Source organism: Marmota monax, unplaced genomic scaffold (genome assembly GCF_021218885.2).
Source record: "Marmota monax isolate L192 unplaced genomic scaffold, Marmota_monax_Labrador192_F-V1.1 WCK01_AAM20220418_F8-fsc00163, whole genome shotgun sequence".
Lineage (NCBI taxonomy): Eukaryota > Metazoa > Chordata > Mammalia > Rodentia > Sciuridae > Marmota > Marmota monax.
In genome coordinates this window covers 3,925,905-3,949,870 of record NW_026693660.1, presented here as the reverse complement: position 1 = coordinate 3,949,870, position 23,966 = coordinate 3,925,905, and the positions used below count along the sequence as shown (strand labels likewise).

The 23,966-nt window shown below is 47.2% G+C and overlaps 1 protein-coding gene across 1 annotated transcript; it reads right to left on the bottom strand.

Annotated features, from left to right (window-relative positions):
• Nucleotides 1–1,010: 1,010 nt before the first annotated feature.
• Nucleotides 1,011–23,293, bottom strand: LOC124103298 (interleukin-17 receptor A-like). The gene is given in 15 exon segments (XM_058584185.1): nt 1,011–2,833; nt 2,836–3,040; nt 6,686–6,731; nt 6,817–6,912; nt 7,105–7,116; nt 7,266–7,484; nt 7,862–7,946; nt 8,464–8,547; nt 9,380–9,543; nt 9,653–9,700; nt 11,816–11,942; nt 14,082–14,191; nt 14,944–15,090; nt 16,016–16,040; nt 22,809–23,293. Coding segments are annotated over 15 exon segments (2,706 nt in total). The 5' UTR covers nt 22,956–23,293; the 3' UTR covers nt 1,011–1,642.
• Between the last annotated feature and the right edge of the window lie 673 nt (nt 23,294–23,966).

Here is a 23,966-nt window from a genome sequence, read left to right as displayed (position 1 = left end):
CGCAATAATGCTCACTACCAGGATTGCTAGAGAGGAGAGGTGGAGCCTGAAAGGCTGGTGGCTGGAAGGGGCTCATCTCCTTCACCTGGTCCTTTGAGGCCGTTGAACTGAGTATGGGGCATACTTTGGAATTCATTGTGCTGCTGCTAGGCAAACTCTATTTGCAAGAAAGAACAGTTCAACTAGGAATTTCTAGGCCTATAATAACATGTGACTCAAAATAACTAGTGGGAATTCTTGGCAGAGTTAACATTTTATTGAATCTCTTTCATGCACACACAGGCCCAGGCACATATGCCTTGTGATGTTGGCTTCTTGTCCTATCAGAGTCCTCTCCGTGCTGAAGCTGGGAAGACATGAAGGTCTGATGCCCAGAGTGGACAGCACTCGAGGCCAGGATCGGAGGCATCCCTGTGTGTTCTTCAGCTCCCGTCTACCCCAAGAAGGCGCTTGAGGAAAACTGCCTTCAAACTGGGGCCTGAATCTCTCCTCAAATGCTGTCTTGAACCTCAGACCTTCAGGTACACAGCAGCACACGTTCCCTGTCCCCAAAGGGCCTGCCTAGATCTCCACTGCCTTCCCTCCCCGCCCCACACCGCACCTCACTCTGCACCCCCCTGCCCAGTGCTTCCTGAGCTCAGGGCTTCAGCCCAGGGTCCAGGCAGGCAGCCCTGAGGAATGCTGGGCCACAGCCCTCCCACTGACAGGTGGCCAGTCAGTGAGCTCAGGATTCCAGACTCTTCTCCCTGCTGAATGCTGTTAGGTTTCACATCACACGCTCTATCCTGTCTGCTTTTAAAACTGATCTGAGGTGACTTCCAGGCATGTCTGGCACACAGTCCCCTCCCCTGCAGGGCACCAGCTCACCTTTCATGAAAGGCGTCCCCAGCAGGCCTCTGGGCTGCTGTCCCAGCTCCCAGCCTGGCCTACAAGGTTCTCTCCACCCCGAGCTCTGGCTTCCTCCCCATCCACATCTCTCCTGCCCCCCCCCACCAGCACTCACCCCCCAGGCTGCTCCCTTCCCTGGGACTGTGACATTCCCCCAAACCAGCTTCTCCCTGGGCCAGGGCCCTGCCAGGCCTCTCTTCAGTCTTTATACCTTGTTCCTTCATCCCCATTCCACGCTTGCTAATTTTTGGTTCTCACTAGATGTTAAGCTCCTTGGTGGCCAAGGCCGCGGCATGTGCAATATACTTTTGTATCCCAAATGCCTGGCACACAGTAGGTGCCAAATAAATGCTGAATGAATCAATGAATGACTCATCCACAAGTTCCTGGGAATGGGTTGTGACTTCTTATGGGGACACAAGATGGTCACATAAAGAAAAGTTAAGGAGGGGTACTGGGATCAGAATCAGGATGTCTACATTTTATTCTCCTTAATTTATTTTTGAGACAGGATCTTGCTGTTACACAGGTTGATCCTGAATTTCTAGGCTCAACTGATCCTCCCATCTCAGCCTCCCAAGTAGTTAGGACCACAGGGACATGCCACCATGCTTGATAAGACACCTACATTTTAAAGGCAGATGCTTCACACACACACACACACACACACACACACACATACATAAACACCCACATGCACACGCATACCCTCTCAAGGCATGGGAGGACATGGGAGGCCCTAGGAAGCGGCCTGCTATTCTGTAGCAGACCTCTCTGACTCCACACTGTCCCAGCCAGAGTTCTTTTGGAGATCTTGGAAGAAAAGCTGCTGCTGGAGGCTCCTCAGGTCCTGCAGAAGCTCAGGAGGCAGCTGCTCAGCTGACTTCCCTAGGTCCTTTTCTTCCTCCTCCTCCTCCTCCATTTCCCCAAGCCCATCAGGGGGCTGTGGGGAGCTCCTGGAGATGTAGCCTTGGTCCGACTGCACGGACTGCCGCTGCTCCTCCTCACAGGGTATGGAGGGGTCCTTGAGGACCAGGGCAGCATCTTCCCATGCACCCTGGGCCTGGCTATTCAGACTCTGCTGCAGAAGTGAGAGCATCAAGCCCTCCAGCTGCTCCCTCACACCATTGGGGAGGTGGCCAGGTGAAGCCACTGGAGTGCTGCAGAGAGGCGAGTCCTCAGGGTCCATGGGGAGGAAGAGGATGTTCTTTCTCTGGAGGCCACGATCCTCCAGCAGGGGGCAGGCCTCGCCCTCCTCCACCAAGGTCAGCCGGCTGGCCTTGCTGCTGTCAGCAAGAGGAACCAGCTCCACTGCACAAGCAGCAGGGACCTGCTCTCTGGGGAGCACCACAGTTTGGATGGCCTCCCCCTGGGGCTGCAATTGGGGTACCACCCTCGACATTCCCCTTCCTTCCTCACCCATGCATAAATCTACCATCAGGCAGCCCTCGGAGGCAGGTTCCCGCACCAGGGGCTTCTGCCTGACAATCCCGCTCCCTGGCGGCAGCAGTGGCTCCTCAAACACTTCTTCGTCCAGGGATGGGAGGTTCTGGTCATCAGTGAAGCAAAGGTTCTCACGTTCAAACCAGTCAGGGCACTGGGTCTGCCATTCCCGGAACTTATCCACGGCCTCCTTGAGCTGCCAGCCACTGGGGCTCTGCAGGTAATTTTCCCCTGTGAGCTCCTGGAGGCGGTGCATCCGGCCAGGTTCAAACATCTCCAGGTCCTGGATCTGGAAGTAAACCTCCTCTAGCTTGTCCATAAGAGGGTACCTGGAGGTGATGTTGAAGAGGTCAGGGACATCGTTCTCACTGCTGATGCCAGTGAAGTAGCAGATGATGTAGGTGCCAAAGCAGGCTGGCTTCTTGAAGTCTGGCAGGATCATGTTCATGGCCGCTGTGAAAAGGTCCCCAGCGGGCTTCCAACGGTCACACCACAGCTGGGTGGTGGGTTCATCCTCCCTCAGCCTCCTGAGTAGCTGGGATTATAAGCATGCATCACCAATGTCAGGCAGGATGATGACTTGGAGTTGTTTACCACTTCCTGCTTCTGGTTGCCCACCAAGGTCATGACCCCTACTTCTGAGATGACCTGTTTTTCCAGGAGGTTGAGGGACATTTCAGCACCACAGGGGCTGATCAGAAACAGAGAACTTTATTAATTTGTTTTCTCAGCATTTTTTATTGGTTCTTTTCAGTTATACATGACAGTAGACTCCATTTTGATAAAATTATATAAGCATGGAATATATCTTATTCTAATTAGGACCTCATTCTTGCGGATGGGCATAATGGTGGGATTCACTTAGATATTTTCATATGTATATATAGGAAAATTATGTTAGATACATTCTGTTTTTCCTATTCCTATCCCCACTCCTTTTCCTTCATTTCCCCTTTGTTTAATCTACTGAACTTCTCTTCTTCCCCCACCCCTTTATTGTGGTTTAGCTTCCACATATTAGTGAAAACATTTGACCTGTGGTTTTTAGGAACTGGCTTATTTCATTTAGCATGATAGTCTCCAGATCCATCTGTTAACTGGCAAATGTCATAAAGCCATTCTTTATGGCTGAGTAATATTTCATTTGTGTATATAGGCCAAAATGTCTTTATCCATTCTTCTGTTGAAGTGCACCTAGGTTGGTTCTATAGCTTAGCTATTGTGAATTGTGCTGCTATAAATATTGATATGGCTGCAACACTGTAGTGTGCTTATTTTAAATCCATTGAAATATATACTGAGGATTGGGATAGCTGGGTTATATGGTGGTTCCATTTCTAGTTTTTGAGGAATCTCTATACCACTTTCCAGGGTGGTTGTACTAAGTTGCAGTCCCATCAACAATGTATGAGTGTATCCTTTTTCTTCCACATCCTTGTCAACATTTATTGTTGCTTGTATTCTTGATAATGGCCATTCTGACTGGAGTGGGATGAAATCACTTCCATTTTAATTTGCATTTCTCTAATTGCTAGAGATGAACACTTTTTCATATATTTGTTGATCATTCATATTTCACAGGTCATTGTGAAGTGTCTGTTTAGTTCCTTTGTCCATTTCTTGATGGAGTTTTTTTGTTTTTTGGTGTTAAATTTCTTGATGTTTTTTTTTTTTTTTTTTGCATATCCTAGAAAATAATGCCCGGAGGTACAGGTGGCAGATTTTCTCCCATTCCATAGGCTCTCTTATTACACTCTTGTTTCCTTTGCTGGGAAGAAGCTTTTTTGTTTGATGCCAGGGATGATTTTTAAATTTTATTTCTTGTGATTTAGGAGTTTTGTTAAGGAAGTCAGTTCCTAAGCCAATATGTTGAACCTCAACAACACACCCCATTGACACCACAGTGGAGGAAATGTTGGAGATGAAACTTAGAAAGTTCATGGTTAAACTGATCTCTGAGGTAAAAGATGATGTAAGAAATGAAAATAGAGAGAAAATACAAGAAGTGAAAGATCATTTCAATACGGAGATAGAGATTCTGAAGAAGAATCAATCAGAAATCCTTTAAATGAAGGAACCAATAAACCAAATTAAAAATTTGTTGGAAAGCATCAAAAACAGGCTACATCACTTGGAAGACAGAGTTTCAGAAAATGAAGACAAAATATGTAATGTAGAAAACAAGGTTGACCATGGAGAAAAGATATAAAAAGACCATGAATAGAGCAAAACAATTTTTTTGCATATTTTTTTTTTGCATATCCTGGAAAATAATGCCCTGAGGTGCAGGTGGCATTTAGATATAAATTTAGAGGTAAACCAATTTAGAGGTAAACCAGTGTACCATTTAGAGGTAAACCAATCTGGATCTTGACTGATTTTTCATCCAAGTTCAGGGACATTGATCCTAAAAGCTAGGAGGTCCTGAAGTAATACATACCAAGCTCTGGAAGAAAATGGATGTGAACCAAAAATAGTATGTCCAGCAAAATTAAGCTGAAGATTTGAAGTGGTGGGCCAGGTAGTGAGCTGGGTGAGCCAGGAGGGTCAAGTGGGCTAGGGGAGCTAGTAGAAACGGTGACCTTTAGGAGCACGGTCACGTAGAGTGGATGGTGAGCTCCTCAGATGCGCCAGACTTTCCCAGGGATCAGGGATTGGGAGGGTCAGTTCATCGGCAGCGACATCTAGGGAAAACAAGAGAAGCAAGGCCACATGCTTGATCCTCACACCCAGGCTCCAGGTGGAGACCCTGCTGGCCAGTCTGTGAAGGACCTGGACCCAGTGCAGAGATTGACTCCCTAGCCTAATAAATGCAACCATTTCTTAGGCCATTGAGGATAAGCCATTGGGGATAAGCCAAATGTTGCTTATTTGGGATGCCTGAAAAAAATCAGCTTGGTGTCTCTCTCTCTCACAATCCTATCTGCCCTTAAGTTGATCCTTTAAACATTTTAATTGGAAAAAAGGGGCACAAAGACTTGGCTATGGAATAGAGGTGTCTGCTCAGGGAAGGACCTTTTTTTTTTTTTTCACATAATGCAATAGATTCAACATCCTTTCCTTGTCTGATTGAAAACACGGTATACCAGAACTTTCTTTTTGGGTGGCCTGAAAAGCCCTCTATGTGGAGTGGTGGAAGATGGGTCCAAAATGTGGGTCTCTTGAAGGGACTCAGAAACCACAGCGTACATCTGATGTAACCCATGCATCTATCAGAGTTTGTTTATTTATTTATTTATTTTTCCTAGCCTTGCATAGCTAGGAAAGCACTCTACCATTGAGCTACACTTCAGTTCCCAAGCTAGAAATTTAGACTTTAATTTTAATCCTCACTCTTAGGGATTCACCTCAGAACTACCAGAAGACACTCTGATAACTACTGAGGATTTTCCTGGGATAGACGGCAATTCAGGAAAGTCACAAATGCCATAGCAGCTGGTGGTATAGTTCAGAAGTATGTGTCTCCTCCTTAAATTAAAACCAAACCAAGGGGCTGGGGTGTAGCTCAGTGGTAGGGAGCTTGCCTCACAAGTGTGAAACAACTTCCCAAATGACAGAAGAAACAGCCTAGAGTCACAGTGGGGCAGGGAAAAACTGAGTCTCCTAACCTGTGACACATGTTCTCCTTGACTGGCATTTGACCAACAGAGGAGTGCACAGGGAGAAGGAACTGCTATGTACTGATGCCCACCAGCAGGTACCTTTCTTGGTATCTCATTTAATCCCAACAAAGCCCTGGGAGAGGCATTACTATCTCATTCTATAGAAAAGAAAATGGAACCAAAAATGTGTTAAGTAACTTGCCTATAACTGCAAAGCTGGTGAGTACAGCAGGGTCTACAGTTGTGGGTTCAGGGTCCAGAGACTGAGATTTCTCTATCACATGCTGCCGTGCCGTGTTATTCTCCCTGACCATGTACACACAAGTCTGAGGGCCACAGGATGGGGTTGTTCAGCTGTTCCATCTGCCTGGTGGATCAATCCTGATGCAGGGGAATTTTCTCTAGTTTCTTCAAACCCATTGATTTTTCAATAATACTATTTTTAATAATGATATAACTGGCTAATAGCTCTTAAGCAAATATCATGTGCCAGGTTCTGGGCTAAGAATTTGTGTGCATTATTCCACTTAGTCCTTTTAATAGCCTGATGATGTGGGTATCATTATCATTGTCATTTTATAAAAGAGGAACCTGAGGCACAGAGAATTAAGTGATCTTCCCAGATAGTGGTGAAGCTGGTCTTTGCGTCCAGGTTCAGCCAGACACCTCATTCTAGGTTCCTGACCACTGTGGTTTAAGAGAGGCAACTATAGTTACTGAGACTGAGATTACAGAGCTGGATTGAAGGGCACCCTGTGAGCACAGACTTACAGAGAAGGTCTAGGGGTAAGGCTGATGCTGGAAGGAGAAGGAAGGACAGAGGGGAGAAGTGAGGATCAAAGGGGAAGCCCCCCCCGCCAGTCCCAGAGTCTCTGACACTTACCATGTTGCCTCCAAGTTGTGCATTTGGTCTTCAGGAAGAAGACGAAGCCCACCAGCACAACAGAGATGCAGCCAAACACCCACAGGGATTTATAATCTGTGGTGAGCAGAACAGCGTGAGTGACAGGCAGGGGTCCCAGCGCCATTCCCCAGTCCCTGGCTCTGTCCTCTCTGGCCTGCACCAGGACACATTGAGCCTCAGGTTCAGCCTTGTCTGCCTGGCTGGGTACAAGGCTCAGTCAGGAACTCCTCTGACCCCTGGGGAATGTGGGAAAGGGTCTGAGCTTACCTGCAATTGTGACTGCAATTAGAACAAAAGAAAAAAGAGAAAAGAGTGTTCTTAATTATTAGCAGTAATTATAAAACCCATCACTCATGTCCACGGAGGGCCTAACCCTAACCCTATACCCAGTACTTTGGATATGGGTCAAACTTAATGCAGCCACCTACACGAAGCACCCTCAGTTGTTGGTCTAAGAAGAGGTGCCTCACCTCCCACCCGGGAGGCCAGGTCTCTTCCAGCCTGTGCCATGTCTGCTGTTGTGCAGTTGGCATGTGGTGATGGCTTTGTGGGAGTTGGGGACCCATGGCTTCTGAAGGAGAAGTAGGCAACTGGCTCAGGTAGGAAGCTGGGGCTCTCCACCACCTTAGCATGTGATCTGGAACAAGCTATTTAACATCTCTGCCTCAGTTTCCTCATCTGTGAGCCTGGGGTGGGGAGTCTCAACTTCACCATACTGTGACTTGCAATTTGTAAGAAGTAAAGCACTTCCATTTTATTGGTGCCTAACTGTAACTGTGTGCTAGTAACAACCCCATCTTCCAGTCAAGGAAGTTAAGGACAAGGAAGCCACAAACTCTGCCCAAGGCCACACAGCTTATGAAGGGCTGTGGGGAGTGAAGCTCAGGAGAGTGTCCTCAAATTAAGTCACCCTCCCCACCTCTCCGCCACACCTAGGACCAGGTCAGGACTCAGCTCCAGGGGATGACCTTCACCCAAACTCACCCCAGACAGACACAACCCAGGGCAGAGGTGTCCCTCCTACCTGAAGTCTCTGGAACGTCTGGGCAGGGGATGGTCATGGTGTGTCTAAGGCAGTCATTAAGGCAGCTGTTGAAGAAGGGCTGGACCTGGGAGAGAAGAGGAAGAACTGGAAGAGGGCCTCTGAGAGGTGGCAACATACACCCATCCCCATGCTTTCTCAACAGCACGGGCCATTTGCAAGTAATGGACCCTGGGTGGCTAGGCCAGATCTCCATGTGGCTGTTGAGCTGGGCGTGTTGGCGCTTGTGTGTAGCCCCAGCTACTCAGGAGTCTGAGGCAGGAGGATCATCTGAGCCCAGGACTTTGAGTCCAGCCTAGGCAACGTTAAAACACTCTATCAAGAAACCCAAAGATCTTTCCAGGGGCTGCTGAACCAGATCTCCTATCTGTGCAATGGGTCAAAGGTCCCCTGCCCAGGTGGGGTTGGGAGAACAGGGCAGCTGAAAGGCAGGCTGGTGCCTTCCCTGCCAGGGCATTACAGGCAGAACGGTGCTGGGGCCCGATGCAGCGCAGGCCCACAGCTGCCCTTGCTTACCTCGCCCCCTGGCAGGAAGGCCCACCTGTGCACACTCTCCCACACCTGTGTGCATCATGCCCACCCACCTGTACTCGGTGGCGACAGCACCAGTTAGAGCTGTGTAGCGGGAGAGTGAGGTTGGCTCGCTGGTGGAATTCCTCTTGTTTGGGCTGCAGAGAGGAGGACGGAAAAGGCCAGTTGGATATGAACTTGTTGCATCACATCCCCAAGAAGCTTGGGGACATCACCCTCATGGACCAAATGCACTTCTCAGGAAGGCCAGAGGGGGAAACGCTTTTCAGATTTCTATTCCAGAAAAATCGACCATTCTGCAGGGCGAGTGGTTTGCTGTCAACTGATAAACACAGTAGTAACTCGTATTTCCCCCCCGCGTGGCTGCTGGGGACTATAGGACACATCTGTGTTCACACCCAGAGGGGGACAGACCACACAGCACATCTTTTCTGCACTAACCTGGCTTCATCTTATTTCTTATCTGTAGGACCCCTTTGTCTTAATCCCCACATTTCTTCTTCTTTTTTAATCTTCAATCCTTTTTGGAGTCAGGCTCAGTGGCTCACACCCAGCCACTGAGGTAGTCCCAGCAACACAGGAAGCAGGAGGTCTTCAAGTTCGGGGCCAGCCTCAACAACTTAGCAAGGACCTAAGCAACTTAGCAAGACCCTGTCTCAAAATCAAAAAGGGCTGGGGATGTGGCTCAGTGGTGAAATGCCTCTGGGTTTAATCCCCAGTGTACACACACACACACACATAAATCCTTTTTGGAATCAAATAGAATAAAAACAGCAAAATAGAGAATAAGGGGAGAATGGGGGAAAGAAGAACAAAAAGGACAGGGGGTGGTGGGCAGGGCAGAATTGACTCTATTTCATCAGCTAAAAGATGGAAAGAAAGACCAACTCTACAGCTCGCTGGGCGCCCAGGCCACTCCTGACTTGGCAGTGTTGGGCTCTGGAGCTATGTCAGAGGGGTGACCATTACCGCAGGTATCTGCTGTATGTGCTCGAAGCAGCTGTGGTCCTCCATGTGTGGAAAACTGTTGAGCAGGATCTGGTAATGGGAGGATTCGTTCCACAGCGTGAAGCTCACCCGCAGCTGGTGGGCCTCCAGGGTTTCCACGGTGATGTTGGGGTCCCACAGGCTGCCTGTCAGGGGCGCAGATGTGGGCTGGGAGTGAGAAGGGGTGTGCACGCCCATGTGTGTGCACGTGCATGTGTCTGCATTGGGTACAGTTCTCCCAGGCCAGCCAGTTACCTGAGCTCACACATGGTGTGGTTATCTTCATCCTGAAGTCCTCACAATCTGCCAACCCAGAAAGAGAAACAATTAAGCCTCTGCCTCAGGAAGTCTTCTCTTCCAGACTCTGGGCAACAGCAGCCAAAATCATGTTCCTTGGGAAGACTGTTCAAAGACGGTCCCTTTATAGCAAGCTCCAGGACTGGACTGCTGCCACTGGCCAAAGATCCAGTGTATTGGCAGTGACCTGTCCATCTCAGCCCTTCTCTCTCAGAGAACCTTCCTGATTCTAGTATATGCCTCCTGAGCTCACTTTGGGTAGCCACAGTCTTGCTCCTTCTAGTTCTTTCTCTCCCCACCCGGAGCTTCCTGGCCCACAGATGCCTCTGCCTTTTTATAGGCTAAGAAGTACTTTGGTCCCCACAGAAGATTCTCAAGCTTTTGTGGCTATCATCATCACTAGTTCCTCATTCAGCAGATCTGTGTGGGTGCCGAGAATCTGCATTTCTAACAAGTTCCCAGACAATCTGTTGATGCTGCTGGTCCATAGATCACACTGAGGATCACTGCCCAACAGTGATATTCTTGGTCCCTTGTTATGGTTTAGATATGAGGTGTCCTCTAAAAGTCATGTGTGAGACAATGCAAGAAGATTTAGAGGTAAACTGTTGGGCTATGAGAGCCTTAACCCAATCAGTGAATCAATCCCCCCCAAAGGGATTAACTGGGTGGGAAGCAAAAGCAGGTTGTGGCTGGAGGAGGTGGAGCACTGGGAACATGGGGCGCTGAGGACGTGCCTTTGCAGTTTATATTTTGTCATGAGAAGAGCTCTGCTTCCTGGGCACTGTGTGTTTAGCTGCTTTATTTTGCCACACTCTTCTGCCATGATGTCCTGCTTTATCTCAGGCCCTGAGGAACAGGCAGTCACCTATGGACAGTACACTGAAACTGTGAGTCCAAAAATAAAATTTTCTTCCTCTAAATTATTCTTGTCAGGTCCTATAGCAGCAAAAAAGCTGACTAAAGCATCGTCTTCTCCAATCTCCTTGATTGTAATGCTTTTACTTTGGCTTAAAAAGACACGTGGCAAGTTTGAACTACCTTAGAGGGACAGGATGAGTCAGTCTACTTTAGGAACAGGAGGCGGGGTGGGGAGATTTACTCATTCAACAAAGACCTATTGCGTCTACTACAAGCCCTGCACTATCCTGGGCACTGGGCACTGAACATACACACTGTGGTAGGTAAGACAAAGTCCCTGCCCTCTGGAGATGACACTGAAGAAGAAAAGCCCACTAAGAGCAAACCAAGAGCATGTATGAGAACAATGTCAGAAAACAGTGACTATCATTGATTCACTGGGGTATGTGTGTGTGTTTGTAAAAAGAGGGTCATCACCACTTTCAAGCATTTTCTGGGCTGGGGGAGGAGTGCGGTGGGCTGTGCTTGCCTAGCACACCCAGGGCCCTGGCTTAGATCCTTAGCATTAAAAAAACCCAAGCATTTCCTGACCAGGCAATTTATGAGGTTCTGGACAGTACAGAAGTGTGGAAGACTCAGACCTTGTCCTCAGCGGGCTGAGGTTCTAGATGTACCTGGCTTTGAACAAGAAATGTAGGAAATGGCTGAGATTCAGGGGAGGACAGAGGTATAGAAGGTGACATAGATAGAAGGTGTCCAGTATGCTTTAGAAGATAGACTTGGCAGTGATCCCAGGCAGGATGGGTCAGTGAGGGGAGAGAAGAAAGTGGGATAATGGAGATGGGTGGGACAAATGCAGACAGGGTGTGTGTTGGGGGGGGGGCGGGAATGAAGAATGTGACTGGAACTAGGCTGAGAGCAGGATCCACCGCTCTTCCCAGCGTGACTTATCTTCCTGACATTTTCTGGGCTCGAGCTAGTTCTCTGGATAGAGGGAAGGGCTCTTATTCCCATCACACTCCTGGGATCCTGGGCCCATATCCAGTGTTGGCCAATTAAGAAGGGGCTGCCTTCAAGGGGTGGAGGCTGAGCCTCACGCTGAGGAGCTCCCAGACCCGGGCGCCTATTCTTTCTGTGGGTACCACATGCTGGCGATAAGCCCTGGTTGAACTCAGCAGGGAGGCTGCTGTCTGCCCCTGCTGCCAGCTTCTCATCCCAGAGTTGAATGATGGAGGAAATGGCTTAGGAGGAGGCTCTTACCTGGCACAAGGAGCTTCTTGGACAGGTGGTTTGGGTCCCCGTCAGGGATGGGCTTGGGCAGGTGGTGAACAGTCACCTCGTACTCCTGGCCGGGTTCTACCACAAAGTGGCTGAAGGCGAAACGCCACTGAAGAGAAGGGAGGAGGGGAGGTTGGGTGGGTCACACACACCTGTCGTCCATCTGGGCCCACAGGATCCCATCCCTACCTTCTCCCCAAACCAGTCAGAAGTAGGAATAAAACAACCACCACAGCAGAATCTGAAACTGGAGGCACAGTGTCTTCCTCTGTTTTTCTCTGGTCTTTCCTGCCTGTTTTAAGAAACCTCGGCTGGCCTCATCAGTAGAGAGCATTGTCAAATGCAGAGGAGGAGGGCAGAGGCTGGGGTGTGGCTCAGTGGTAGAGCAGGAGCTCAGAGCTCAGCAAGCACAAAGCCCTGGGTTCCACCCCTGGCACCCAAACAAAACAGAACAAAACAAAAGCCCCTGCAGAACATCTGGTGGACAGTGGAAGCAGCCCTCCCCCTCCCATCAGCTCTCTGGAATTCCCGAACAATGGGCGTAAGTGACCTGAGCTGGAGGGCTTGAGGCTATTGGACCTGGAACACAAGAGGCAGCTATATACTGTTCACTGACTCTTCCTCTTACAAGGCATAGTGGGGGGTCTCTGTGGAGAATGTTCTGAAGCACATAAGAGCAGAGGGAGAGCTAGAGATCCCTCTCACCCTGGGTCTGCAGTGAGATACATTTGTACTGAGCTACCTTCCAGATAGTACAGATATAGAATCCAACTCCTTTTTTAAAAAAAATTTTGAGAGATAGGGCCTTGCTGCATTGCCCAGGTTGCCCTCACACTCCCGGCCTAGGTGATGCTCCACCTCAGCCTCCAGAGTAAACCCCATTCTAATGACCTGGTGGAGGGGGCTGGGGGGTCCTTTGCTTCTAAGTAGATCAAGGCACCAGGTCCTTGCCCTCTACATAGCAGCCAAGTTTGGGGTCCTCACTTAACATTGAGGGGGGCTCTGCCTTCAGTGCTTATGTCTTTGGCAGATCTAATTTGTTTTAAAGCAATCATCTGCAAATTTAAACCAGTAGTTTTTCAAACTAGCACCTATATCAGGTCATACAGAGGGTCCTTAAACACCAACAGCTGGGCCTCACCCTCAGAGATTTTTGTTCAGGAAGTCTGGGATGGGGCCAGAGAACACGCATTTCTAACAAGTTCCCAAGGGTTGCTGATGGTCCAGGGAACAGCTTTGGGAGTCACTGCTTTCAACTAACTACACAAGACCAACATTTTATCCTCCAGCTGTGAAAAGCAAAACCAGACCAAACTGTTAAGACTCATCTGCTTGCACCCCACCCACAGCAGGTCTTTGGTCCAGGTAGTTTTTCCTCTTGGAGGCAGGCCCAGGATCAGTTCAAGTTACAGACCCAGGAGATGGTGTAACAAAAGCCCACTTCACCTTTTAAATATAGCCCTTGCTGCTTATTTTAAAAGGGACATGTTTTTCTTTTCCTCTTTTCCCCTCTCCCCTTCCCTAACCTACCTGCAAAGGAAAGGTTACCTTGAGTTATCAGTCCTCCACAGGAAGGAGATGTCACTGGAAGATCTAGGAAGTGACTATGTCCCAAATTAACAAGTGAATTTCAACACACCTCAGGGAACACCTGGGAGATCCTGCCAGGCACATCTGAAATGCAGTCTTTGAAAAGCTTCTTCCAAAGCCCTCTGTTTTCCCCTCGGGCAGAACCCAGAATGAGTCTCCTGTGTTTCTCCTTTGCTAGCAAAGCAATAAACCTTCTCTTTCCTTTTCTCAAAACCATGTCTTCATTATTAAATTGACATGAATTGGCATTAGGGTCAAGGACCAAGCTTCCAGGAACAGTAGGACTGTAGAAGTGGTCTTCTAATTCAACTTCCTTTAGGAATGAATAGCTAAGGGGCTGGGGCAGCTCAGTGGTAGGGAGTGTGCTTAGGATGCATAAGGCCCTGGGTTCTGACCCCAAAATCAAAATAAAATAGAATCAAACAAATAAAAACAATGAATAACTGGGTAAAGTTGGAGAAAAAAAGCAGGGATGGGCACATCAGGATCTGTCTCCTAGTATGGCTCACAGCAGATACCACATCCCCCCTGGAGGCAGCCATCTTGAATTCCTCAGACCCCCACCCCCATCCTGTTAGCACCGTCTCATCCAAATCTGGGGACAAATCTGTACTGGTACCTCAGAAGAACGCAATCCACTCAGGAGCTGTCTTCTTACCTGCTTGTAACGTTTAAGTTTGGACAGAAACTCAAACTCGACACACAAATGTTCATTGGTGTTTAGCTGCAGGACAGACAACTTTGCACCCTTGGGGGAGAAGAGGCCAGCTGAAGTCGGAGGGAGGAGAGGAGACAAACAGATGCAGCTGCATAAACCACTGGGTGTGCCACTTCCCTATCTGCTAGGCTTGCTCACTCCTAAAGGAAAACCTGCCCATCTCGCCTAACCCCCCACTTCCTGTTCCTTGCAGCTCACTCTCTGCCTCAGCCTACCACCTTTCAGACAGCTGCCACCCAGCTAGGTGAGGACAAGTGGCACTTTACACCAGACCAGCAGCAGGAGCTGTGCAAACTTGCGTCTCACAGCAGCCATCTCCACAATTCTTGCAGAGAAGGAGCAGCGAGCCTGTGGGCTGGGGACTCAGAGGGAACCAATCTGGTGCCTGTTCACTCTGGGCTGGCTTGTTAATAGCTTCCCAAATCTGTGTTGGCCTCTAAGTTAAGGGAAAAAACACGGGCAAATGTGCTATCATTTTTCCAGATATAAATATTCCAATTGTAAACATCTGGAATTGTTCATGAAATTAACTACTTGCCTTTATTTTCTTTCAGGGTAATAAAATTTTAGGCAAAGTAAAGTCTTCCATGAAGGATAGTGTGATTTTGCTGTGGGCTTACCTCTAAGACAGTGAAAAGGTATTGGCAGAACGATTGATGGGTCCTTCCAGCACTGAATTGCAGCCTTCATGTCTGAGCACAGGACCAGAGCCTAATTCTGAGTCTGAATGGGAGGTGATGTCTAGCTGTGGATTCACTTGGACGTGGTGGGACCCCAGGGCCTGGCTGACATGCCCACTCACCATCTGTCTGCAGTGTCCATTCGATGTGCACCACAGGGACCAGGTCTCCCTGCTGGGTTCTGGCAAGGCGCAGTTGGATCTGGACATGTTTTGGATAGTTTGGAGTTAGGTTCTGAGGATGGATCCAGCTGTCATCCAGGCAGGTACCTGGTAGCCAGGGAGAAGCAACAATCAGAGATGGCACCCTTCCTATCCCCAGGAGGCCCAGAGAGCTAGTTCCTGAATGGTTCAGGGCCTGTGACCTTCCAGCTTGCGACCCCCCCTGGGGTCCTACTCTTTCTGATCTGGGGTAACCACAAAGCTCTGAGTCTAAAGGGCAATTTGGGAAGATAGGTTTTGAGTAGAAGCAGGAGTTGGAAATGGGGCACAGGATCATAGGCAGTGGTTAGAGCTGATTTTTACATGTCGGGGTCCCTAATCAGCACAGACACAAGAAGTATGTGCCTCTTCCTTGAATGAAACCAAGCCAAGCAGCTGGGGATGTGGCTCAGTGGTAGAGGGCTTGACCAGCTTATGTGAGGCCTTGGGTTCCATGCCCAGCACCAAAAAAACAAAACAAAACCAGGCATCATGGTGCACTCCTCTAATCCCAGCAACTCAGGAGTCTGAAACAGGAGGATCACTAGTTCCAGGCCAAGCATAACAACTTAGTAAGACCCTATCTCAAAAAAAAAAAAAAAAAAACTGTACTGGGATGTAGCTCAATGGTAAATGCCCCTGGGTCCAATTCCCAGTACCAAAAACCAAAACCAAACCAAATCAACTAACACCATAGACCACAGCCATCTTACTTTATTTACAGTGAAAGTCATGGCAGACCAAATTGTCTTAAAGGTACCCTAGGGCAGCACATCAGAGAATACTTTCAAAATCCAGATGACAGCAGGGTTTCTCACGCCCAACTTCTGCATGTGAATGTTCTCCATAGGAAGCACAGGTGCCCACACCTGGGGCGTGGCCTGAGACCACCACAGCCTGAACTTGTAGAGGGGCTGCAGATCTGCCGCCAGAAATAGCACAAGCCAATCACAGTATTAACAAAGTAACAAGAGGACAAAAAAAGAGGACTTACTGTTCTTGACTCTGCAGTTTAGCCCCTGTGGAAAGAAAGAAGGTGGTAATTACAGCAGAAAGAACTTAACCTATGCACTGCTAGACTCCAGACACCTTCCCAAGCTCATTTTTGGGGATAAAACTTACACAGCTCTCCCTTTCCACATTTGGGGATCTCTCTGGGGGGTCTTTTTCCCACCTTTCTTTCATCCTGGCCAACCAAGGGGAAGGGGCATGATAGATGGCAAAATGAAAGTGGAGATTTTATGAGTAACTGTTAGAAGCTGGGAACTTTACAACTTTAAAAGACACTGAGAGGTTTGCCTTGGGGCACCCTAGTGAAAAAGTCCCCAAATCTCTGGAAGCTTCCAAACTTTGGGAGCGGTAAAAGCCAAATCATGAGTCCTGAAGCAGATCAGTTATGGGAAATCCTCTAAGTCCCTATAAACTTACTAGAAATGTGGGGGGCTTGGGATCCAACCCAGGGCTCAGTAAATGAAACCATTCTCCTGAGGAGTGACCTCCACGTGTTCCATTAAAGGTCACGGACTAGGTTGAATATTTTCTTTTCCTTTTCCTCCCACCATATAAAAATTATAGGAAAGGGAAAATTTTTCCAAATTCTGAAGGACAAAGAGGCAACCTCAGTGGGCAAAAGATGTGAACAATTTTAAAAGTCAAAACAGAAGGAGAAGGGGGTAAATAGCTTGGGCAACAGAGGAACTCATGTCTGAAGGCTGCAGAATGGAGTGCAGGTCCCCCTGGGGAATGTAGGAACCTGTCCTTGAAGCCAGATTTAAAGATAGGTAGGTAGCGTAGATAGGTAACTCGGATCTAATATGGAGTCCAATAAAGAAAATGAAGTCAGGATGTGAGCCCCGGGAAAACCAGAACAACACGTGGGAAACTGAAATATTAATGTCCCCAAGGCCTGTTAATAGAGCAGCTCCCAGCAAAACAGAGAGATGCTAATCAAACCACCCTAGGCCCTTCCTGCTCAGATCATTCCTTCCCTCCCCAAAGGTCCACCAGTTTCCCACCTTTTAGCCTTCCCACCTACATCCCCCATCACACAGAGGAGAGAGGGAAATAAAGGTCAGGAATGTGGGAAGACAAAAGAAGACGTTAGGTATAAAAGGGAGAAGACCTTCTCTTTCAGGATTCTGCCTATCCTTCCCCTTCTTGGGGGGCAGGCGGGGTGGGGGGTTGGGGGGTGGTTGTCTTTTCTGCTATCCTTTAATAAAGCCTTTCACTTTCCACTCCACACTTGCCCAGGCCTGCTTCTCTGGTGTTATACTTCAGCATTCAGGGAAGCGAGGACTCGTCACGTCACGTCACGTAAACAGTTACATCCTGAGCTCAGACTGCTGGCAGTCAGGCCCAGAGGAAACACCTCCAGATTCCAACACATGACAGCCATCCAACAGGCCAGGCCCATCATCAGCCTGACCTCCCACACAATGATGTCCCCTGTCCTTAACCCCAAGTGCACAGGAGCACTCCACAAGCTTTTTAGTGTTTCTTCTTAAAATATTCTCAAGGAGGACCCAATAATTGAGATGGGTTTCCTGAATGAAAAATAGATCAAAACAGAATTTAAAAAATGCTCCTGGAGGGGTTGTGGCTGTGGCTCAGTGGTAGAGCTCTTGCCTAGCATGTGCAAGGCGCTGGATTCGATCCTCAGCACCACATAAGTAAATAAATAAGTAAGCAAATAAATAAATAAAATGAAGATATTGTGTCCAACTACAACTAAAAAAAATTTTATTTTAAAAAATGCTCCTGGAGGAAAGAAGATAATGCTTGGAACAGAATAAAATGAAAACAAACAAATGAAAGGAGAAGACACTGCGTTCATAAGACAAAGACAAGATGAATAATCAGAGAATGAAAATGATCCTGGAAAACAAAAAAAATTCAGGGGCTGCGGCTCAGTGTAGAGCACTTGTCTAGCATGTGTGAGGCTCTGGCTTCCACCTCCAGCACTGAAAAAAAAAATCACAAGGAGTGTTGGGCTATAAAATTAGAGAGATTTCTTTGAAGGTAGTGATACCGCTGGTTACGGGTGACAAGTTCTGCTCCCTCAAATGTTGAAGTTTGAAGCACGCTGAGGCAAGCATATAAAGGAGGGTTTATTTAAAAAGGGGTAACATAGACTTCTCTTGGGAGGGAGTAGGGGGACATGGCTGATATCCTGGTATTCCAAGAAGTGAGGTGTTCCACCCTTTTTATATGCCCTAGGCTTCCTTTGTTTTCTTTCCCTCTTCCTCTCATCTTTCTCCTTCCTACAATGTGACTAGGATGGCCAGGAAAGTGGGATGGCCAAAAGGTGGGAAACAGGTGGGCTGAAGGGGGAAGGGCAGGATGGTGCAGCCCAGAACACATTAACAACTTTATAGCTCCCTGTAGGGAGGGGCAATTCCTGGGACAGGTTATCTTAGCAACACGTTGGAGCAGGGGCAGGTTCTTGATAAGGGTGGAGGAAGGGCTCTGAAGGAATTAACATTTCAGTCCTGCAGGCCAGTCTCCAAAACTCACTCAAAATGGGCCTGACTCTATACTGACTGCCTGTCTAATTCTGGCTTCAGCAGAGCAAATGCAGATAGAAATAGAAGATAAACATGAAGATCAGAGAATCAATTTAGGAAATACAAAATATGATTAACTGGATTTCCCAAAAGAGGTTATGTAATACCAGATTCGTGGGACCCTAATAGACCTCCAGGAGTCAAATCCGATGCAATCACACAAGAGTCTTTATTGCAAGCTTGAGCCTGGACTCACAACAGTTTCCGACACAGCGGTCACAGGGAGTGAGTCTGGGTCCTTTGTTCAGTGAGATTTTATAGGTTTTGGGGGGATACTCTATGTGTCACAACATCACACAGCAAATCATTTCACACCACGGGAAAGTCAAACTGTAGGGCACAGGCGAAGCGTCAGAGGGAGAGACCACCAAGAGACCACTCATGCAATTGGCAGAAGGGAATTTATTGATCCAGCATGTTGGGGCTCCGTGCCCACTCAAGAAGAGAAAGCAGCCCAGAGCCCCGAGCAGGGGCTGAGCACTGCTTAAGTACACTTTTTTGGGGAGGGCGGGGATTTTACATACATCACAGTCTCCTTTAACAAATCATCATACACCACGGGAAAATCAAACAATAATTCTGAGACATGATTAGTTCATTCATTGGCGGGAATAGGTCAGGCTGGGGTGATAGGTCAGTTCTAAAGCGGGGTACACATTCAAACTGATTGGTTCAGGCCCTGCGATGCCTACATGCAAGATCGCACAGGGTCCTGGGTTGTTAAACAACCAGATGGTCAGGGGGAATATTTACTGGGCAGTTCGAGTATTGTCTTAACAGCTACAGGAATTTCAGGTTTTACATGTAGCCTAGGAACTTAACAATACCTGGTCCTTTACATTTTAACTCAGGCCTTGGAGCTTAGAAACTTTACAATGCCCGGTCTTTTATACTTTAACTTTTACACTTTAACTTCAATTTCTTTTACCCTTACAAAACAACAACTCTTAACATTGATTAGCACATTCACTGGCTGATACAAGTTGGGTAGGAGTGATTGGTTAGTACAAGAGGGGGATTCCTTTGAACTGATTGGTTTAAACCATGAGGGGTGTACGTGCTAAACGACATGGTTTCCCGACATGGTATCAACCACCATAAACTACAGGCATCCCAGGTATTTTCCCTGTCTCATGCTGATTGGTGGTTGCTATGGGTCCTCACCTAACCTAACTGAGTCAGGGACACCTGGCACTGCAGATCTCTCCTGTTATTTGCAGACAAACAACTCAGCAGGGTGGGTATGTGCCTAGAAAGGCTCTGTGGGTTTTTCCAAGGACAAGGGTCACGCCTCCTTCCTTAGGACAGGCCTTGAGATAGAAGCTGCTGTTATTTATTTATTTCCAAAAATGGAGTCACATCAGTTTCTCAGTTACAGGTAAAAATAATAAAATTAAAGAAATTATCAATATCATGAAGCCATTGAAAGAGCAGAAATAAAAAGAGGATCCTAAAGTTTCCAGAGGAAAAAGAAAAAGGGCTAGGTGTGATATGAAGAGCCAGGAAACAGAATAGGATATCTTAGATCTCTATTGTTTGCTGAAGGCAACAAAGCAATTCTGAAGGAACAGAATTCTTAACTTAGATTTTTAAAATTTCTAGCCACATTAGCCCCCCCAAAAAAGATGAAGGGTACACTAAAGATATTTTCAGACATGCAAAGACTTAAAAATACGTATCTCATCTATATCCCATATTATATATCTATATTGCTCATATACTTAGGAAATTGCAGGGGCATGTGCTCCAGGAGATGAGAGAGTATCCCCCAAGGAGAAAGACACAGGGTCCAGTGTAACGGCGGAGTCCTTGCTTCCCCCAATGCTGAAGTATAATGCCAGGGAAGCACACTAGGGCAAGTGAAGAGTGGAAAGTGGGGGGCTTTATTAAAGGACAGCAGAAAGGACACCCCCAACCCCCTAGGAAGAAGGGGACCTGAAAGGTGGAATCCTTTCCAGAGGAGGTCTTTCCTCTTTTATAGCTAAGGTTTTCTCCCACATTCCTGTCCTTTATTTCCCTCTGTCCTCCGTGTGATGGGGGATGAAGGTGGGAAGGCCAAAAGGTGGGAAACAGGTGGACCTATGGGGCAGGGAGGAGTGATCTGGGCAGGAAGGGCCTAGGGTGGTTTGATTAACATCTCCCTGTTTTGCTGGGAGCTGCTTTATTAACAGTTCTTTAGGACCGAATTTCCCAGGTGTCCTTCTGGTTTCCTGGGCTCAGATCAAACTCCATTTTCTTTATTGGACTTGATATTAGACCCGATTTACCTATCTACACTAACTACCTATCTTTAAATCTGGCTTCACCAGGACCTGGTGGATTTGAACATGACAGACATCTGGGATGAGAGTTGTGCCATAGAGGTTTATCTATGATATTGCCCCAAACAAATAAAAATAGTTGAAAAATTACATAAACAAATGAAAGCAATTGGGGGGGGTGGAAATAGTGTATTCACTAAACAAACAATTCCCTCATTATTTAATTTCTATACAGAATAATGTAAAAAAAAAATGCACTAAGGATTGTCTTTGTATAATAAGGCAGATCTCCTTGTGTCCAAGAAATTCCTCCCCAATAGTCATCCCTAATCTCTTTACATTAAACTTCCCATTTGGGGGGCTGGGGATATAGTTTAATGGTAAAATATGTGCTTGAAATGCATTAGGCCTTGGGTTTGACCCCAGGAATAGAAAAAGAAGGAAAAGGAGGAGGAGGAGGAGGAGGAGAAAGGATGAAAGGCAACTATGGAAAAAAAATCAAGTCCCATTCTTCAAAAATAGCAAGACAAGGTGGGTGTGTGGCACAGGCCTGTAATCCCAGGTGCTTGGCATGCTGAGGCAGGAGTATCGCCCCTGGGTTCAATCCCTGGTACCAAAAAAAAAAAAAAAAGGAAAAATACCCCACAAAAAACCAAAACAAAACAAAAACAAAAACGGAAGACAAGAACATTATTTATCAGCTACCTGCTGTGAATGGCTTTATGTTAAGTACCTTTCAGAAACCAGAGGAGTATGTTCATGACAATGCAGATGATCATGTTTAAAAAAAAAATCATTCAGATATGAGAATTTTATAGGGAGCCATAACATTTCTATATACAAAATCATGTAACAGTGATTATTTCCAAACAGTCTGAATGTTCTCTCCATAGTTCAAGTTTGCCACTCATTGTTAAAATATCCTTATACTGAAGCAAGTATTGTTTCTCAAAAGTATTTGCTAAGAAATTTTCTCTTACAGCTACTCATTATAATAAAAATTATCAATTTGGAACTCTAATCTTTTTTAAAAAAACATTTTTCTAGTTTTAGATGGACACAATACCTTTATTTTATTTATTTTATGTGGTGCTGAGGATCGAACCCAGTGCCTCACAAGTGCAAGGCGACTGCTCTGAGCCCCAGCCCCAGCCCCGAAACTCTAATCTTTTTGACAAAAATATTAAATGGCTATTTAAAAACTTCATATTTTGGAAAAAAATAAGCTTTCACAAAAACAGAGCAAATGTATAAAAGACACTGTCCATCACCTAACTTCAACAATTTTTGTTTTATCTCTAACAGCTCTTTATATTCAAGTATTTTAAAGTGAATCCCAGATATCATGTAATCTATCTGCAAATACTTAAGTATGTATGTATGTATGTAAATACTTAAGTATGTATGAATAAATATTAAGATAATCACAACATCCACCATAGCTAACAAAGTTAATGAATTTCTTTTTGAATAATTAAAATCAATTTTTTAAAGATAATTTGTTGTATGGAAGTACAGTTCACATACAATTTAATTCTGGATGATTTTTGATAGCAGCTAATATTCACTGACGTCATTTAATCTTGACCACATTCTTTTAAAGTAATCGTGGTCATGAACTTTATAATGACACTTTGGTCACTGAGCACCACGGATATGACAATGGTGCCTAAGATTATAATGGAGCTAAGAAACTCCCATTGCCTAGCGATGCCTAGTGTGACGGGAGACTTTTCCCCTTCGAATCCCTCTTCTGGGGCCACACTGCAACACCCGTCGCTCCCAGTGAACTTCGGAGCGCAGCGATCTTTGTGCCAGGTTTCCAACCCCCTCTGAGATTCCAGCGCAGACTTTCAGATTCCCAACCCTGTTGGCCCTAGTCCCAGGCTGCCGGCCTCGCCTGGCCTTTGCCCCCGTAGCCACCTCACTGTGGCGGGGACTCTGGGACGCATTCGGACCTCACCTGCTGCCAGCAGATGGGGACCGGGTAATCCAAGAGCCTCAGGTAGGCGCGACGCGGAGCTGGAGCGCTCAGGAGCTGGAGTAGGAGCAGCAGCAGCTCCAGCCAGGACCCCGGAACGACGCGCGGCCGGCGAAGCGGATCGCCCATGGCCCTGGCACAGTGGCCGGGGATCCGAGGCCACAAGTGGGGAACGGCTCCTCTCCCTGCCACGGAGCGGCCTGAGTCCTTGGTACTCCGCCAGCTTCCGGCTTCCAGCAAGGTCCCGGGGTTGTTGCGGAGCAGTCTCTCCCTTGGCTCCGCCTTCCCGCGTCTCCCAGGTGCACCCCATCCGAGTCCACCGCACCCACTTGCAGCGAGAGCCCCGCTGCCCCGCCTGCAGTGCCAAGTCAGCAGAGCAAGCAAGGGAGCGGTCGTTGGCTCTCCAGCCTTGGCTGGCTCCCAAAAGTAATCTCTGTCAAGTGTTCAAAGTGGATTTTAATCCTCCCGCTACCCCTCTGCTGTCGCTCCGGTCCAGACTTCCCAACTCGGGACTCAGGGAAGTCCGTTTTGTTAACACCAGTTCCTTTTCATCCTTCCCCTCCCCACTCTATTTTCTCACTCTACAGTATCAAGTTTTTCTTTCTCTTTCAAAAGTCTGGGAGGAACAACTCTAGGATGGGGAAGGAGGAGGGAGCAGTCTTTTCCTAGCCTGCTGGAAGTCCAGTTCCTAATCTCCTACCACTGTGCCCTCACAGCGGTCAAGTGTGCTGCATATTGTCAATCAGGACTGTCCAGTCAGCTAATTACATCTACAGGGGCTACTCTGCAGAAGAAGGGATCTGTCCCAATAAATACACCATAAATTGAAAACGTGCTAAACGAAATGCATTTAATACACCTAGCCTACCGAACGTCTTGGTTGTTCACTCACTGTTCACCTTTGAAATCAGGTGCCTGACAGGGGAGCTGGCCTGCTGGTTGCTCAGCATGGGATTTCCAATCACATACCACTAGCCTGTGGCAAAGGTCAAAACTCAAAATCCAAAATACAGTTTCCACTGAATGCAAATAGCTTTTGAACCATTCTAAAGGTGAAAAACCATAAGCTATGAGTCACACCATCCTAAATGACAACCCATCTGTAATTAGTGTCCATTTCTCACCATCCATTCCCCACCA